Here is a 20,055-nt window from a genome sequence, read left to right on the forward strand (position 1 = left end):
AAAGAACAGAGAAATTAGGTCGAAATGCCGCTAAATATGACGTAAATTAAAATGTATTATATATTTTTTAATTGAATGTAAATACTTTACTTATAAAAAAACCTGGCAACCCGCACCCCGCGTTCATTTTCCGCTAACCGGAGCGGTGCTCCCTAGCCTGCTGGAGGGGTTCACATCATCCCATGCACCCTCGAGAGGAAAAAGAAGGAAAATAAATGCAGCCTTGAGCCTACCTACCAATGTGGTGTTGTGGAGCTTGATCACCTCCTCCTCCTCCTTTTCTCCCCAAATTGCCAATCCCAATAAATGCAAAAGTTGCCTAGTGTGAATACTTCCACAGCCTAATTACTAAAGGATAAACTATCAGTCTTCTCCGAAATCGGTCAATGTTTGTCAACTCAGCACGTGTTGACAACGCATAGTAAACAGAAGCCGTGTGTGTGTCACACCAAAAGTGGTGACCTATAGAATCCTGTACATAGAAGCATCACGCAATCGTCTCCCTCCCTGTGTGGGTCACGTGGTGGGCTTTGAGCAAATGGGAGAGGGAATGTAGTGTTGCCAGGTCCGCGTATTGTAAGCGAGTGGTAGTGTGTGTAAGTAGCGTGTTGAATGGCATTTTTTCTGTACTTGTTTTCATAGACGTGGCAACAAATGAGGCGGGGGTGTCGGTGCTTGTGGCGTGTTTGTGTTTATTATTGATATTGATATTGTTTGCGAGTGTGGACGGGAGCCGGCTTTAGTGGCAGTGCGATGACAATTTTTACGCGGTTGGTGTTGAGTGTGGCCGTGCGGCGCGACATGAGGAGATAGGGAACGAACGACGCGGAGGGTAAGTGTGTGACGTGTTAGTGTGTTGTTGCAGTGTGTTGCAGCGTGTCAGTGACGTAGTAGCTGGTGACTTTCTTTTCGTGGTTTGGGCACAGCTTTTGGGCACACCTTTTCAAATGTATAATAGATATATGTGCTCACAGATGCATCGGGGTCACCCTGAAAATGATCAAAGACGTTATTATTATCTGGGACGGACGGTGGTCATGACGTGCATGTGTGCACGATAGCCACGTCTAGACATGAGCGAAGACCTTCTGGGAGGTTGTGTGAAACGCATCTGAATCGGCCTCAGGTCTGAATTTTGGGCGGGAACCCCTTTTGGTGTTAGCATTATGTTATGCTTTAGCTATTGAAAAATAGCAGATCTACAAGCTCATAGCGCGCCACCGAGTGGCGCGCTACGAGCTTGTAGGTCTGCTATTTTTGAAAAATCGAAGAACCACTGACATAGAAACATAGCTTTTTCAGAAAACTGTCAGGATGTAGAAGACATTTTTAGAATCTGATCTCAGGTCAAAATGGGTTAAGCGTGAGATCGATGCATAATGACTTGACCCATGACTTGACTCCATAAGAGTCACTTCCTGTCTGACCAACCTTGACCAGCAGTTCTCGGCTGAGGGAGTAGTTGTTGTCGTCTGAGAAGATCTCCGACAGCTCACGGAAGGTGCGGAAGTTCTCCCTGTTGAACAGAATGAGGCCGGCGTTAGCTCACCTCTCCTTTCACCCATTCCCGGGGCGGGAACGCCTTTTGGTGTTTGTCAAGCATTATGTTATACTTTAGCTATTGAAAAATAGCAGATCTACAAGCTCATAGCGCAGCACTGAGTGCGCTCGCGCTATGAGCTTGTAGATCTGCTAGTTTTGAAAAATCGTGAAAATGTGGCGCAAATCTTTTTAACTCAAATATTTTATTCGGGGGGGAACTACATATTTTCAGATGGGAGTCCGCGGGCAAATACAGATAATTCTGTGGGTCCTTGATGTGAAAAAGGTTGAGAACGACCTTGTTGAGAAACAGGTTTCTTCAGAAAACCGTCAGGATTTAGAAGCCATTTGTTGAATCTTTACTCAGGTCTAAATGGATGGTCTAAAAACGGATATTTCAAACATGTTTGAATCATTCGTTCCGTCGCTCCTCCGTCATACCTCGATACTTCCTCCCAGGTCCTTTTCAGGCGGTGGATGGCGTTGCACTGCAGCGCGGAGAGGATGGCTCGCAACGACGAGAAGTTCTTGAGGATCCGACACTCCTGGAACAAACAATGAACAATCAATACAACACATTCCTCTTTGACTGTCCTGCCATCGGTCAGTGACTGAATGTCCCCCGATAAGGTTGAACTCGTATGCACACACAGGTCCACTACTAACTTACACACATACAAAACACACACACAACCTCTTGTTTTTTTAAGTGGTGCAACCACTTCCTTAACTGGCTTATGGCCAGCCTAATTAACAGTGGATTGTACCTTCTGCCTGCACTATTCATATGTTTAATTTGTCATTTTAATGCCAATAGAAAAATCTGTGATATACACACTCCAACTCATTCTCACACGGCAATCCTATAGTATTATACCCAGTCCTGATGGTGGCGGTAACGTCACCATCATGCCGATTCTGACCAAATAGAGCGAATCTGGCGATGCCACTTCCGGTTTAAGGAATCACAACATCCGGGACTAGTTTGGACTGGTGCAGCACTATCAGATGTCCGGAATGCTAAGCGATCATTGTTTATTTTAATAACTAAGTCAAATTAAGCTCTAATCAAGCCCAAAATATCGCATTTTACGCAGCGATGCATGCGCGATCACACGCGTGCGTGATCGACCGTGCACGCGCGGATTTCGGCCGGTTTTAGGTAGATTACATCGGCCAAACAAGCTAATAGTTGCTACATTTTGTTATATTATGCTCCCGATTACAGGGGATTAAACGATTACGTCAATAGCGTCAGTGGCCATAAGGGATTTATTGATTCATTACGCATAATACATCACTGGCCATAAGGGGGTTAACTATGTGTGTGGCTGGCTGGGTGGGTGGGTGGGTGGCTGGGTGCGTCTGAGCACGAAAACAGCATGGTTGTTTTTCACCACCTGTGCGCAACCTAACACACGCACATATTAACAGTATATATGGTGATTTTGGGCGTCGAGTAAATCTACAGTTGATTTAGTCGACTAAAATATATTTTGGCGGGCCTTGATGCCGTCGTAATGAAAATGAAAATAGCCGATCTACAAGCTCACAACAAGTCGCGACGCGTTGTAGATCGGCTATTTTCAGCATGCAACCAAGTGTAAAATGTCTTGTGTCTTTTACTTACACTGGATCTCTTGTCCACTAGTCCCTTGCTAACATTTTAGTCTAGTTTTTATTTGTCGACAAAAATCGACAGTATATATTTAGTTTTAGTCATCGTAGTTCAGTTTTTTTCGTCAGTGGGAAAAATGTAGTTTTGACCTTTTTCGTCATAGTTTTAAGTTGACGAAAACAAACACGGCCTCTGGTAGGGCTTTCACTTCTAGTAATTTTTACTAGTTGACTAGTTGCCTAGTTTACTAGTCGACTAGTTGTTTAACTATACCTATGTAAAAAATATTTGTACATTTAAAAACTGTGTACATTGGTGACTATAACTATAATCTACCTAATCTTGAGGCCTGCAAAATCGGAGAAAAAAAAACAAAACATTTTTTTCCCTTTTTTCTTATCAACTAGTACCAACAAGGTCGACTAGTGGATTTACTAGTCGACTAGTTGAATAGTCGACTAGTTGCTTAACCGTGTCCACACGTCCTAGGGGTCGCAATCGACGCGTCCATACGACGTCTGTAGACGTCCTAGCGCATCCTCAATGATACCGGGCGAGAGAGGAATATTCTGAATTTTTTCCTTTTTTTTGTTTGCCTTTCGGCTACCGTATGCTACGCTCTGGGCTCATGTTAGCTTACCGTTGACTTAGCTGTTAGCGCGGCAGAAAGAATGCCTCGTCTCTCCTAATCCAGGGCGCTCTCCGTGGTGTTGAACGGATCGATATACTAGCGCTTAATTTCTGCTCCTCATCCGCCTCTCCCGCAAAAATATGAACGCTTTTTGGGTCATATATCGTATAAATGAAAACGATAGCAATGTAAGCTAGCAAATTATGTAAAGCAAACTATTTTTAGCGGATTGTTTCCGGGTCGTGGGGTTCAGAGTAAAAGCGGCCATGTCTTTCCGGCACCCCAGAGCTCCTATTTTGAAGGAATCCCGGCAACAGTTGTGTTAATGCCCTATATAGCCTCTGGGTAGGTTTCTTCGTACCCTGGCCACCTCTATCCAGCGCTCCAGGAGCCGAGCCCTCTGGTTGGGCTTCAGCGTGGGGTTGCTCAGGCAGGTGGTGATGACACAGTTGGTGACGGAGTTGAACTGGGCCACGGTGGCGCGGATGGTGGGCGCCAGGTGCTCCTTCCCTTTCTTGTCCCGCTGGGACCAGATCCCGCCCAGGCAGTGGTACGGCACCACCTTCTTGAACAGGTCCTGAGAGAGAGAGAGAGAGAGAGAGAGACGACAGGATGCAGTACACGTGGATTAACCCATTTAGGCCTGACGTAAAAAAGAAAAAAAAGGAAAAAAAAGAAAGTCGTCTGAAAGAATATATATTCAAAGATTTGTGGCGCATTCTCACGATTTAAAAAAAATAGCAGACCTACAAGCTCGTAGCGCGCCACTCGGTGGCGCGCTATGAGCTTGTAGATCTGCTATTTTTTCAATAGCTAAAGTATAACATAACGCTTATGTTAAAACACCAAAAGGGGTTTCCCGTCCAGAACCCATTTCGACCGTATACGACGTGTGGGAACGTCATAACTGATCCAACCGACGGATTGCTATAGGACGTGTGTACACACGTGCACACACACGTCCTAGCGCATTTTCATTGATATCAAAACGAGAGAAAAATATTCTGAATCTTTCTCTTTTTTTTGTGGAGTTGGCCTCTCCTTCTTGCTCGTCGTTCACCTCCCTGTATACGGCTCAGAAAGAATGCCTCGTATCTCCTAATCTATAGGGCGCTCTCCGTGGTTTTGACCAGATGGATATACTGAAGCTCTTCATTTCTGACTTCTCACCTGCCTCTCGTTCAAAAATATGAACGCGGAGGGATTATTCAGCGACTTTATCGTTAACGATAGTGCCGCGCTATGGGCTTGTAGATCTGCTATTTTTCAATAGCTAAAGTATAACACAACGCTTAAAACACCAAATGGGGTTCCCGCCCAGAATGGAATAACTTCGGTCGATACCGAGTACCGATCCCAAACCAGCATTTTATGCAGTATCGGCAGCTTCCCCCCCCCCCCCCCCCCCCCGATACTGGCATCGGTCTCGGAACAAACTGTACATCAGCAGGTCATTTATGGGAAGGGGAGATGTCTTACAGCGTCCATGAGACAACATGAGAACAACTGTACATCAGCAGGTCATTTAGGGGAAGGGGAGATGTCTTACGGCGTCCATGAGACAACATGAGAACAACTGTACATCAGCAGGTCATTTAGGGGAAGGGGAGATGTCTTACGGCGTCCATGAGACAACATGAGAACAACTGTACATCAGCAGGTCATTTAGGGGAAGGGGAGATGTCTTACTGCGTCCATGAGACAACATGAGAACAACTGTACATCAGCAGGTCATTTAGGGGAAGGGGAGATGTCTTACGGCGTCCATGAGTGTAAACTGCTCCGCCACCATGATGGGGTCAAACGACAGGAAGCTGAAAGCAGGAAGCTCGTCCTCAAAGCCACTCTCTTCCTGTGTGGCGAAAGGACAGCCGATGTGGTCCCCTGTAAAAAACAAAACAAAAAAAACACAAACCCTGGATGAACATCTGAACATTTATTTATTTATTTATTTTTCTTTCTTTCTTTCGATCCCCAACACCCCATTAGTTCCTACAAATTGGTCGCTAGTCTTGTCAAAAATGTACATAGTAAAAAAGCTGAGAATAGTTCAACATTTAGCATTTGGATGTATATATATTTACCATTTATTTTATTGCAAACAGCTTTCCTGCCCCTACTCCATGTCTGTATAACGTACATTGTCCATACAGTATTTTTCTTTTCTTGTTTTTCCTCTCTCCATTGGATTTGAAGATCTCACTTGGCATTTGGATGCGTTGCATGCTTATAATAGCTTACAATTGCCTATTGAGTTATATAAGGACTCGATAACTCATGAATTATATAAGGACTCAATATTGAATTATATGTTCAATAGCTTATTCTTCCCAACAGCAAATCCCAAATTAAAATGTATTTCGGCAGGCCTTGATGGCGCCGTAATGCCTGATTTTTACACTTGGTTGTATGCTGCCGATCAACGCGTCACGTCGTGTCTCGCTGCTATTTTCAGCATGCAACCAAACATAAAATTACCTTTCTTAACTTCTACTGGATATCTGGTCCACTAGTCCCTTCGTAAAAATGTAGTCTAGTTTTATTTGTTGACGAAAATGTCAATATATTTAGTCTTAGGCCTCACTCACATCTTAGCATCTAGCATACAACATTGTTGGATGCTAGATGTAAACAAAGGGTTTGTTTACATCTTGCCCCAGTGCATTTCCAATGGAAGTCACATGGTTTGACACAACATTTGTGTTGTACGGCTTTCGGCTGTGTTTCGACTGCCCCCCCCCCCCCCCCCCCCCCCTCATACAACACAAATGTTGTGTCAAACCATGTGACTCCCATTGGAAATGAATTGCGAGCTTGCATCAGTAAACAAGTCTCATGCATCAGCTATACAACAATCTGTTGTGCACGTGTGAGTCAGGCCTTAGGCCCAAACCACACCGCTGCAACTCCTCGCAACAAAAACAAACCGCACCAACGCAACTCCTTGCCAACATGCCATTGGGAATGGCAAGGAGTTGCATGTTGCAAGGAGTTGCATGTTGCAAGGAGTTGCGTGGCGAACCCTCTGGTGTGGTTACGGCTTTTTAGTCATCGTAGGTCAGTCGTTATTTAGTTTTAGTCAAGTGGAGAGAAAAAAAAAGGTAGTCGAGGAACATTTTTCGTCATAGTCTCATGGTGCGTTCACACGGGGCAGATGCAAAGATACGGTCTACCATTCATTGTCAATGGAAGCCGGCGCCGTCAAGCTACGACGCAAATCCAATGTTTGTAGCTGCTGCAAAAGATACAAAACTGCAACGCTATGAAGTGTGTAGCTGCAATGACGCAGCGAAGCGCAAACCAATCAAATTGTTTTTTTTTTAATATATATTCCCCTCCACCCTGTTCTGGCTGGACATAAACATGGAACTAAATAATAAAATAATAATAAATAAGAATAAAGTTATTTTTGCCGACACACATCACTAGTACGGACGCACGCAAATACAGCATGCTGTGATCTCTGCATATTTGCATATGCCTCGCGTAGCCAGCCTTTTGCAAAGCATATTGCCCCCCCCCCCGGACAGATTAAGTCTGGCGCCTCTCAATTGTGGGAGGACTTCGCGGCCAAAATGTTTTGCTACGACCAACCAGATTCGTGTGGAACCAGGTTATAACCAACCCAGGGCCCACCACCAGTATGCAAATATGGGGGGGGGGGGGGGGGGGGCATTGCGGAAATAAATGGAATGGCCGCAGTGATATTAGTATCGCTATATGCAAGGCTATTTGTGACCAGATTTGACTGAGAGACTGCCATCGCGCAAATTCCAGCTTTTCACCAGAGATTTTTTTTTAATGAGTTTATGGCACAGGCAGACTCTTACTACTTACTAGAGCATGTCTGAAATAAGTGCCAGAGCTGAAAAAGACATGTAAATATGAAATAAATGCTTAAACATGTAGCTAGGTGTAATGACCACAGAAGTGAACCTTTCAAGCCTGTTTTCTCAACTCGCCGTTTCTCTGCAAGACATTACTCTATAAGCCACATCTCCAAAACCGGGTGGGTCAAACTGAACAACCAACATGTCAATTTGAAGCTATGATTCCATGCTTTCATATGACATGAAAAAACAGAAAATTCAAAAAAAAATCCAATGGCAGTCCCTCAGTCAAATCCGGTCACATTGTGTGAACGCACCATTCGTCGACACAGTCAACACTGTACCGTCGTGATCGGGCTCACACTGCTGCCGCCGGTGGAAGTGTGCCAGGAGGTTGCGCGCGCGGCGCTCCAGGTCCGAGCCGGGGAAGTGCAGGTGCAGATAGGACATGAGCTGGTGCAGACAGCCGTAGTCCGGAGGAGTCCAGAAGTCCTCCGAGTACTGGTCCAACCACGCTCCCAGGATAGACGACACGGTGCTGCAAAGGGGGAAAAACGGGACCCAGTGGGGTGATTTTTTTTGGTTTTGTTTTTTAGTCTTTTGAATGAAACTCTGTTAAGTTTCGTGCTATTCAACCCCGCGGCCACCTGTGATCAGATTCTAAAAAATGTCATTTTTCAAAAATAGCAGACCTACAAGCTCGTAGCGCGCCACTCGGTGGCGCGCTATGAGCTTGTAGGTCTGCTATTTTTCAACAGCTAAAGCGTAACATAATGCTAACACCAAAAGGGGTTCCCGCCCCAAAATGGGTTAATCTATCCGCGGCCCGTCATGGTCATACCAATGAAAAGATATTACTTATTTTCCGATGTTCATTTAGGATTTCCGAGTTGTTTTCGATGTCAGCCGAGTATTGGCCACTTAATTATCTTTTCATTATATGTTCTCTTTTGTGGCATCATTATTCACAAGGTTTTTGTTCATTGAGGTTTGGCCTTATAGATTTTATAGATAGCTTTTTACTGTGCGTTTCCTTAATTCTTAGACTAGCCGTGTACTCTCCGTTACAAAATACATTTGTAAACGTTTCAAAAATAACACTGACATTTTTAGCCTGCGGCCCTTGGAACTTATGGAATTTTGTTGAGTGGCCCGAATAGCCCAGCATATTTTAGTCACTTGAAATGTTATACCTTTAGTCTAGTTTTAGTTGACTAAATATCATAAGAGTTTAGCCGCCACTTAGTTGCATGCTGAAAATAGCCGATCTACAAGCTTGTAGATCGGCAATTTTCAGCATGCAAACAAGCGTACAACCCCCCCCCCCCCCCCCCCCCCCCCCTCTGACATTTTAGTCTAGTTTGTATTTGTTGACGTAATTGTCGATTTGGTCAAAGTTTCAGCCATCATAGCTTTGGTTTCATTTCGTTTTCGTCAGTGAAAAAAAAGATAGTCGACGAACATTTTTCGTCATAGCTTCAGTCGACAAAATCAACCCTAAAGCAGACGCAAGACAAAAAAGGGGCAAACATGATCACATTCTCCTATAGCCGTACCTGTGAAAAACACTCATTATGGAGATTGAACTCAAAGAGTTGAGTTTTCATTGTACAAATTGACCACGTAGTGTAATGTCTAATGCTTCCATTAAGTCTAGATCTGTTCTCCTTCAACTGGTTGATATAACAACTGAATTTGTAATCATGTAAGTTAGAGAATATGTTAGAGAAATATGTTAGACTTTCCTTCCGTGTTTTATCAAAAGTGTCACGATTTCACTTTTGCTACTCTAAACTAACGCTGGGATTAAAGTATATTCAACTATTAACCCATTTTGGGCACGGGAACCCCTTTTGGTGTTTTAAGAATGATGTTATACTTTTTAGCTATTGAAAAATAGCAGATCTACAAGCTCATAGCGCGCCACCGAGTGGCGCGCTATGAGCTTGTGGGTCTGCTATTTTTTTTTATCTTGAAAATGTGGCCCAAATGTTGGAATATATTCTTTCAGAGTTTTTAACTAAAATCTTTGCTTCTAGGGGGTCCCTGGAACAACATATTTTAACCCATTTTGACCTGAGATCAGATTCTAAAAATGTCTTCTACGTCCTGACAGTTTTCTGAAAAAGCTATGTTTCTATGTCAGTCGTTAGAAACATGTCAGTCGATTTTTCAAAAATAGCAGACCTACAAGCTTGTAGCGCGCCACTCGGTGGCGCGCTATGAGCTTGTAGATCTGCTATTTTTCAATAGCTAAAGCATAACATAATGCTAACACCAAAAGGGGTTCCCGCCCAAAATGGGTTAAGATGGGGGTCGGCGGCCAATTACATATATTTTTGGGAGGTCCTTGACATGAAAATGTTTTGAGAACGACTGACACAGAAACATAGGATTTTAAGAAAACTGTCAGGATTTAGAAGCATTTTGTAGAATCGTTCCCAGGTCAAAATGGTTAAAAAAAAGGACCCTGTTTGTTCAGTGTGCTGAAAAGCTTAGGCTTTCACACTTTGACTCTGAAAGGAAGGGAATCTTACTTTCTCAGCTCCGTGAATTCATCGTGGGAGATTCTGTGTGCAGTGGTGAGAGGCAGATTCTGGAGCCGGGCATACCTAGGAACATAAACAAGATCATTTCAGAGATATACATATACAGCACATAGGAAGATTAATTACACTCATGGAACAATGTACTGTACCAGCAGTGGTTCATATCTGCTGGGCGAAGTACAACAATGTGCAAACACAGCAGCAAGATTCGTGAGTTGCTGTGATAGGAGAAGGATATCAAACGGAACACAACCACCCTAAAGACTAATCATTGTGTATATTCCTGCACTATACCTGCATCCAGTGATCTTGGTACAATATAGAAATTGATCTATTGAAGATTCTGACGTTCAAATGTACATATTTTTTGTTTTGAGTGTATTGCTGTATTGTTGTATTGTGCTTTGGCAATGTAAACGTATGTTTTCTCATGCCAATAAAGCCCTTTGAATTGAATTGGTTCCCAAACATTTTCATGTCAAGGACCCCCAAATTATCCCGCTACTTATACATTAATTATCCCGCGGACCCCACATTTAAAAAGACATGCGAGGGACCCCCCCCTTTTTTTTTTACGGCTCTAGCAGTGATTCTCAACCAGTTTAATTTCAAGGACCCCCCAGTTTGACATGCATTAGTCTACGGACCCCCCCATTTAATGGCCTTTCTATCTCTGGGACCCCCAATTTATATTGTAAAATAAATGTTAATTTAACTCTGAGAGTGTACGGGTCCATTTGGTTCTCAAGAGCTTGTAGAATACTTTGGCTTATTCGCTTATGCTTAAAACCCATTCTGGGCGGGAACCCCTTTTGGTGTTAGCATTATGTTATGCTTTAGCTATTGAACAATAGTAGATCTACAAATTCATAGCACGCCACCGAGTGGCGCGCTACGAGCTTGTAGGTCTGCTATTTTTGAAAAATCGAAGAATGACTGACATAGAAACATAGCTGTTTCAGAAAACTGTCAGGATGTAGAAGACATTTTTTAGAATCTGATCTCAGGTCAAAATGGGTTAACCCATTCTGGGCGGGAACCCCTGTTGGTGTTTCAAGCATTATTTTATACTTATGCTATTGAAAAATAGCAGATCTACAAGCTCATAGCACGCCACCGAGTGGTGCGCTACGAGCTTGTAGGTCTGCTATTTTTGAAAAATCGTTAAAATGTGGCGCAAATCATTGAATATATATTTCAGAGCGAACATTTTTAACTAAAATATTTGCTTCTGCGGGGTCCCTGGAACTACATATTTTGAGATGGGGGTCCGTGAGATAATTCTGGGGGTCCTTGAAAATGAAAAAGGTTGAGCACCACTGACACAGAAACATAGGTTTTTCAGAAAAAAATTTGGATTTAGAAGACATTTTTTTAATCGACCTCAGTCCAAAATGGGTTAAATAGAAGAAATGCTGGCATCTACCAGAATCACAGCATTGTTTCAATCCACGCGTTTCTCTCCTCACCGGTTGAGCAGCAGGTCCAGCACCTGCTTGGTGCTGGCGAAGCCGCGGTAGGTGCACAGGAAGATGGTGACGTAGGTGGAGTCCTTGCCGCGGAACGCCGTCACCATGTACTCCACCAGGCGCTCCAGCGTGCCCGCCTTGATGGTGCGCACCTTGCACGTCTCGTACAGCGCGAGCGCCGCGTCCGTCTCCACCACGCCCAGCCAACGCTGCCCCTTGCTGGCCGACTGGTGGAGCTGCACCTTGCGCAGCGTGATGGTGAACACGGCGCCCTCCTCCACCTCCTCGCCGATCTCCTGCGTCGAGCTCTGGGAGGACAGAAGTAAAAAGAAAATTAAATAAACGGGTCAGAAAAGACTTCACTCGTGAACATTGAACAACAACACCCGGAGATACTTGAACCCATTTAGACCCGAGTTAAAAACATTCACTTTGAAAGATTCAAGATTCAAAGATTTGCGCCGCATTTTTACGATTTTTCAAAAATAGCAGACCTACAAGCAGACCTAGCTATTGAAAAATAGCAGATCTACAAGCTCATAGCGCGCCACCGAGTGGCGCGCTATGAGCTTGTAGATCTGCTATTTTTCAATAGCTAAATTATAACATAATGTTTAAAACACCAAAAGGGGTTTCTAATACATGATAAATATTTAATCAAGATCCTCTTAGCAACAAGTAAGAAAGCGATCATATCAACAGGACCCACCAACGAAAGAACATTGGATGGACATTACTGAGGAACTGTATGTTATGGAAAAACTAACATTCATACTTAGACTACAAGAGGATAAGTTCTATAAAAAGTGGGAAAAGTGGGATCTCTTCTCAGCCTAGCGATAATGCAAGAGGATTTCAATGAATGTATCTTGTAATATGAAAAATGCAGCTTTGTCTTATGTTTTTGTCTTCCTCTTTTTGTTCTTTTTTTTTCCTTTCGTATTGTCTTTTTGTTTTGTTCTGTTGTCTGTCTTTTCATCAATAAAAATAAAGTGAAAAAAACAAACACCAAAAGGGGTTCCCGCCCAAAAACCCATGTTTCTATGTCAGCGGTTCTCAAAATATTTCTTGTCGAGGACCCCCAGAATTATCTGTATTTGGCCCGCCGACCGACCCCCATATGTTGTTCCAGGGATTGTACAGAGCGCCGAAAGTCCTGACGTCACTCGCTCATCCGCCTCGATCCCCCCCCCCCCGGTTCACGGAAAGTAATTTCTCTATGGAGAATAACACGGGCTCATCTTCAAAATCGTTTCATAGAAGCATTGTGGTCCAAAAATAAACAAGCTGTCTCGGCGTTATTGTCAGGGAGGTGTCTCTGTATCGTTTGCGACAGTCAGTCACTCGTATATGATACAGTCTGTTTCTAGCGAAAATGTAACATATGAGTGAAGCGGCCGGGGTGACATGTTTCAGTGATATAAATAGGTTTTCAATGTAATGAGTCCCGGGATGCAGGAATGGTCTTTTAGATGAGTCCCAGGGACATGAGGAGTCCCACCTCAACGACATTAGGAGTCATAATTTGCCATTTTTACAAATTTAAGCATTTAACTCCAATTACATTTTATATGGTTATAATGTGGTTATATTCATGTAGAAAACAGAAGAAGAAATGATTTCTGTTTTCTACATGAATAATAATATTATAACTAAAGCTAGCAAAATAAACTATACCGCAATTTCTTTTTGCGATTTTCTTTTGACGTAGATTATTTTTTACTGTACATGCTGAGTACAGTAGTGCATCCCGTGGATGCAGAGGCCATTGTTTTATTGCGTCCCTTAACTATAAACTGCGTTTTGGGATGCAAAATGCACCCTATTTTAATCTCTGATGTTTATTTTTCAAACACAGTTATTATATGAGGCGATCTAAAATCCCACTATGGGGATTACAATGCAAATAAAAAAAAGTACATGAACCCGTGGATTTGCGCCCTCTACCGATATTGACGTCAGACTTCGGTGCTCGATTGTACTGTTTTTGAGGTGAGCTCAGCTCCGCCTTCACCTCCGGCACAAATTAACCCATATAGGCCTGAAAAAATGTCTTCTAAATGATGAAAAATGTCTGAAAAACCTCATGTTTCTGTATCAGTGGTGCTCAATATTTCATGTCAAGGACCCCAAACATGATATGTAATTGGCCACCGACCGCCATCTGAAAATATGTTGTTCTAGGAACCTCTCAGAAGCAAATATTTGAGTTAAAAACGTTCGCTCTGAAAGAATATACATTCAAAAAATAGCAGAGCTACAAGCTCGTAGCGCGGCACTCGGTGCCGCGCTATGAGCTTGCAGATCTGCTATTTTTCAATAGCTAAATTATAACAATGTTTAAAACACCAAAAGGGGTTCCCGCCCAGAATGGGTTAAGCCCTGCATTTACCAAATTCCAACCGCATGCCGCCGACACAGTACCTCAACATACTAGTTCTACTGCCTGTGATACCCAACCACACCGGGGCCAAGAAGACAAAGAGATTATACTTCAACCAAAGAGACAATGTACTCTTTCTCGTCTGTGCCCTTCTTTCTGACTCATATATACTTTTAGTGAATACATGCATGTCAATTATATGAACAAACAAAACAAACAAACAATGGCATTGTCACCAAACAAACAGAGCTTACTGGATAGCTGGCTATTGTACAATGCAAGCTAAACCCTGTGTACTGCCCAACACCGGGAATTAACACAAGCTGCTTGCTCAATGAATGGACAAATGAAGGAGAGCTCGGTGGCCATTTATAATGCTAGTGCCACTAGTCAGATCTTTTGATTATTTTATTTATTTATCCATAAGTATAACCTACAAACTACAAAGACATATTAGACAGCGTCACTGTCATTAAGGCCCGAAATTTAAAAGATGTCTTCTAAATCCTGACAGTTTTCTGAAATACCTATGTTTCTATGTCAGTGGTGCTCAATATTTCATGTCAAGGACCCCACAAATGATAATGCGCACACACACACACACACACACACACACACACACACACACACACACACACACACACACACACACACACACACACACACACACACACACACACACACACACACACACACACACACACACACACACACACACACACACACACACACACACACACACAAATAATACAATTGGTTCCATGTATACACTCTCAAAGTTACAGACCCATAAGGGTCCAAACTATCATTTAGCTGGGGGCCCCCTGGAACTCCCTCAAGGGCCCCTGGGGGTTCCCCGGACCCTATTTTGGGAACCACTATAGCCGTACACCACCCGGTCCCAATATAACCCAAATAGGTCTTTTGTCAACGTGAATGATTGCCCGTCGTAGTGCAGGCCCAGATGAAGGAATGTAAATCTGGGATGACACACAGGCATCCGTCATGCATGGCCCCAGTTGTGTGTGTGTGTGTGTGTGTGTGTGTGTGTGTGTGTGTGTGTGTGTGTGTGTGTGTGTGTGTGTGTGACCCTAATAGTTAAGTGTGTTAGTCATCGGTGTCCATTTCTACAAAACGGATGTGTCTCCTCCAGTGGGCCCCGACAGAAACCAGGGTTGCCAAGTCTGCTTATTGACCGCAACTTTATTTGGGCTTGTTTTTTTTACAGAGTCGCGGGTAAAAGAAATGACCAGTCGTGTTTTTTTTGTGCTTGTTTTAAAAAAATGCGGTGGCTTGTTTTTTTTAAATCAACCAACATTTCTTTGATGTATATAATACAAATTCCGCATAGGTTCGGGGGGGGGGGGGGGAGTGAATCACATTGAGTGACAGTCGGTCTGGTGTCTCTACTTAAGCCTTGGCTCAAGTACAGTATGTGTGGGATAGTATAAAAAATGACCGAAACATTTAATATTATAGATAAGTAAGTAAGTCAATTACTTACTTACTACTTACTAAAGTCTTTTTTATTGAGATTATAAGGCTAAATGTGGGTTTGTTTTTGGCTTGATTTTCGAGGGGAGATTTTGGCTTATTTCTCTCGCAAGAGTCGGCTTGTTTTTGGCGACGGGTTGGCTTATTTCCCTCACGAGAGTTGGCAACACTTGGCCCTGACTCCGCTGCTTGCTTCTATACTCTAGTCTCCACTCCGTGACCTCACAGTCACCACCAGGTTCCTCTGTTGTTGTGATTGGTTGCCATGACACCGTCGCACAGACGAGAGCAGCTGTGGGTTACTGCTGGCGATCTGAGAAACTAAAGCAGAACCGCAGGCCGTTCTCTATAGCTCACTTTTGTTTTGGTCCACAGAATCAGAAAACATCTTAGATTCATGGGATTAGCTTGTAAATAAAATAATGAATGTGCTGTACTATTCACCCATTTAGGCCTGACGTCGAAATTTAAAAAATGTCTTCTAAATCCTGACAGTTTTCTGAAAAAGCTGTTTCTATCTATGTCAGTCGTTCTTCGATTTTTCAAAAATAGCAGACCTACAAGCTCGTAGCGCGCCACTCGGTGGCGCGCTATGAGCTTGTAGATCTGCTATTTTTCAATAGCTAAATTATAACATAATGCTAACACCAAAAGGGGTTCCCGTCCAGAATGGGTTAACCCATTTAGACCTGAGGACGATTCTACAAATGTCTTCTAAATCCTGAAAAACCCATGTTTCTATATGTCAGTGGTGCTCTTGACATTTTCATGTCAAGGACCCGCCAAAAAATTTATGTAAATGGACGCCGAGCACAATCTGAAAATATATAGTTCCAGGGACCCCCCTGTTTTGACATGTCAAGGTCCCCAAATAGCCACGGCTACTCTGCAAAATGGCTTTAAAAGAGAAAAACTAAATAGCAGAGATGCCATCTACAAGCTCAAGTGTCATGACACAACACATTGTGAGCATGTAGATATGTTACTTTTGAGGGGGGGGGGGGGGGGGGGGTTATTCAATGACAATAATGACAATAATACTCAAAATCAAATGATCGGAATAGGACGGGGGGACGTGATTGGGACATCCCTGCTTAGCCTCTCGGACCCAAAACGAAAGAATACTTTATTTTGTTGTCGTCAGATAAGATTTTGTCCAAAATGCCATGCTGTATTGATGTTGGTATACCATTAGGAGAGATAACAGGCAAACGTTGATCAAGATAACAATTCTTCTACATTCTCCAATTGTGTAGACTTCTTGTAAATTAAGTAATGCAGATGTGTAACAATAATGTAACTCCTGAGAGCATAAAATGAAACCAAAATGAACACCAGTAAGTAAGGATCCATTTGGTTTCATTTCACTCTCTCAAGAGCTACATATCTATTACTAATAAGGGTCCCGCCTATTTGGCGGCGGTGGCTCAGCGGTAGAGTGGCCGGATGGTAAACCGCAAGGTTGCCAGTTCGAACCCTGCGGGCTCCCCCCCCCCCCCCAGAGTTAGTGTCGAAGTGTCCTTGAGCAAGACTCTGAACCCCCCTAATTGCTCCTGATGTGCTGGTGCATGGTTTCCGCCGCCATCGGTGTATGAATGTGTGTGTGTGTGAGGAATGTGGGTGAATGTCATGCACAATCTATGTAAAGCGCCTTGGATAAAGGCGCTGTATAAATGCACCGTTTACCATTTACCAAATGCATTATTTAGCCGGGGACCACCTGAACAACCCCCCCCCCCCCCTCAAGGACCACTAGTCGACCCACTGATTGAATGTTGAACCACTGACGTATTTATTGTGTGGTCATTGAGGGAGGGACGTCTGGGCTGCAGTTTTCTGTTGTGTGAGAGAACGCAGATAAGCCGAGGAGAGGAGAGGAGAGGAGAGGAGAGGAGGGCCTCGACAGTAGAGAGCTGCTTTATCATACAGGCTGCAGCAAAGAGGCCGGCCGGCCGCTCCGCTATCATATCCACAGTACAACTACACACAACGAAGGGAAAGACTCGAGGGCAACCTCTCTCTCTCTCTCTCTCTCTCTCTCTCTCTCTCTCTCTCTCATCCATGGAGTCGGTCACAGCAACAACGGTCCCATTCATCGTTTGAGTGATATGCGAGCGATGGGGGGGGGGGGGGGGGGGGGGGGGGGATGGAGGCGATGCAGAGCCTACAAATGGAAAGACTCCATTTGTGTTGTGTTGTGTGTGTGTGTGTGTGTGTGTGTGTGTGTGTGTGCCCTAGCCCCTTTAGATAGCATTTTATGTAGACTTAGATAGCATTTAATACAGACTTATAGCATGTTACGTAGACAGCACTACAATTGCATTTGTATGTAGTCATAGCACTTTATAGTACACATGTATAGTATAGTATAGTATAGTATAGTATAGTATAGTATAGTATATATGTATAGTTTATATCAGTGGTTCCCAAAGTGGGGTCCGGGGACCCCTAGGGGTACTCGAGGGAGTTCCAGGGGGTACCTAGCTCAATTGGAGATGGTTAGGAACCAAATGGACCCTTATGGGTCTGTAACTGGAACCAAATGGACCCCAACGGGTTTATTTGGTTACATTTGTACACTCTCAGAGTTAAATTAACAGTGGTTTTACAATATAAATCGGGGTACCAGAGATAGAAATGCCATTAAATCAGGGGGTCCGTAGCATAACGCCTGTGAAAACTGGGGGTCCATGAAATTAATATGTTTCGGAATCACTGCTAGAGCCGTACAAATCCTCCCTTATCGGGGCCACTGGCATATGTTTTCAAATGGGGGGTCCGTGGGCAAAAAAAAATCAATTTGGGGGTCCTTGACATGAAAAAGTTTTGGAACCACTGGTTTATATGTATAGTTTCATTATATAGATACTCCAATGTGACGTTCTTAGCTTACGCACGTTTCATGATAACTACTTTACTTTTATGTATGTGATGTATTGCCATGCTTTTTGTTATTGCTTAATGTACGTCGCTCTGGATTAAGAGGGTCTGCTAAATTGTACATTCTTGTAAATTGTGTGTGTGTGTGTGTATACAGCAGCTGCCTTGCGTCAACTCTGCGGTTACAGGCTTTTTTGTTTTCTTTTCATTCAGAATGTGGTACTTTTCAACGTCGGGGGTTATTCCAGGGGATACGTCGGCGTGTCACACAGAGACAAACGACTATATAAAGGGACTTCCTCAAAGAAAGAAACTATCGAAGGAGGCTAAACAAACGAAACAAGGAAGGAAACTAGCTGTAAGCATGCAGCTTCCTACTTTAGCCCATTCTGGGCGGGAACCCCTTTTGGTGTTTTAAGCATTATGTTATACTTTAGCTATTGAAAAATAGCAGATCTACAAGCTCGTAGCGCGCCACCGAGTGGCGCGCTACGAGTTGTAGGTCTGCTATTTTCAGAAAGTGTCGTTCAAGCCGAGGGCCGGAGTATAGCATTCACAAGTACGGTACAGAATCCGACAGGTTGTGAAGGAGATGATTTTGTAAGAAGATGTTCTGTACAGTGTGTACAGTACCAAGTGCTATAACAACAACACCCAGGTATCTGTCAAGAAGAATGCCGGCCGCGAGATGCAAACAGTCACATACTGGTGAAGTGCAAACTGCCACGGTACTCTGCTGAGCATCCACAAACACCAAGGAATGTCAAACCAAACTATCATCAGAAGAGAATGCGGAGGAACTAGAGAGACAAGAGAGAGGTAGAGAGAGAGAGAGAGAGAGAGAGAGAGAGAGAGAGAGAGAGGTTGATGAAACAAATGGGGATTTTTTTTGCAAAGAACTAGGGTATAAGGAATCCGTATTTTAAGTCCATATAGACCAGCGAGTATAGTTTGGGTGGTTTTGACAGGAAGGTGCTGCTGGCCTCGGCCCCCGGCATAGCGGTCCAGGCACCTTTGGCTGGTAATCCAGCATGACGGTGTGTCGCGGCGGGTTCGAGTCCCGATCCCGACGAACTTTGCTGTGTCCCCCCCCCCCCCCCATCTCTCTCCCCATTTCCTATAAAGCTACAATTTACAATTTAGGCATTTAGCAGACGCTCTTAATCCAGAGCGACTTACATTAAGCAATAACAAAAGCATGGCATACATCACATATATAAAAAGCAGTTATCATGAATCATGCGTAAACTAAGAACGTAACAGTGGAGTATCTATGTAAACTATACATACTATACTATATAATATATTATACATGTGTACTATAAAGTGCTATGACTACATAAAGTGCAATTCTAGAGCTGTCTACGTAACAAGCTATAAGTCTGTTTAAAATACTATCAAAGTCTACATAATGTGCTATCTAAGGGGCTAGGCTAGGGTAAGTGCTACGGGCCATGGTGGAGTCTGAAGAGGTGGGTTTTCAGACTACGGCGGAAGATTGGGAGTGAGGCTGCAGTTCTGACTGTGATGGGAAGTGCATTCCATAGTTTTGGAGCCAGAAGGGAGAAGAGTTTGGGACGTGTGGAGCGTTTTTAGTGAAGCTACTGTATATCTATCAATAAAGGCAAAAACCCCCCCCCCAAAAATATCTTTAAAAAC

At 43.5% G+C, this 20,055-nt stretch overlaps 1 protein-coding gene across 9 annotated transcripts in view; it reads right to left on the reverse strand.

Annotated features, from left to right (window-relative positions):
• The window catches only part of LOC306933568 (ral guanine nucleotide dissociation stimulator-like), an 82,620-nt gene that overhangs the window by 19,452 nt on the left and 43,113 nt on the right, over nucleotides 1-20,055 (reverse strand). For 6 of the 9 annotated variants that reach the window (XM_079515835.1, XM_079515832.1, XM_079515836.1 and 3 more), the window contains exons 2-8: nucleotides 11,640-11,947; nucleotides 10,159-10,233; nucleotides 7,939-8,159; nucleotides 5,551-5,675; nucleotides 4,153-4,368; nucleotides 1,984-2,087; nucleotides 1,432-1,516 (exon numbers count right to left, since the gene is read on the reverse strand). In XM_079515835.1, the coding sequence (XP_079371961.1) occupies nucleotides 1,432-1,516; nucleotides 1,984-2,087; nucleotides 4,153-4,368; nucleotides 5,551-5,675; nucleotides 7,939-8,159; nucleotides 10,159-10,233; nucleotides 11,640-11,947 (1,134 nt within the window). The remainder of the gene's footprint in view (nucleotides 1-1,431; nucleotides 1,517-1,983; nucleotides 2,088-4,152; nucleotides 4,369-5,550; nucleotides 5,676-7,938; nucleotides 8,160-10,158; nucleotides 10,234-11,639; nucleotides 11,948-20,055) is intronic. The other 3 variants (XM_079515834.1, XM_079515829.1, XM_079515830.1) reach the window with 2 other exon arrangements.

This window comes from Electrona antarctica (genome assembly GCF_951216825.1).
Source record: "Electrona antarctica genome assembly, chromosome: 12".
NCBI classification, from domain to species: domain Eukaryota; kingdom Metazoa; phylum Chordata; class Actinopteri; order Myctophiformes; family Myctophidae; genus Electrona; species Electrona antarctica.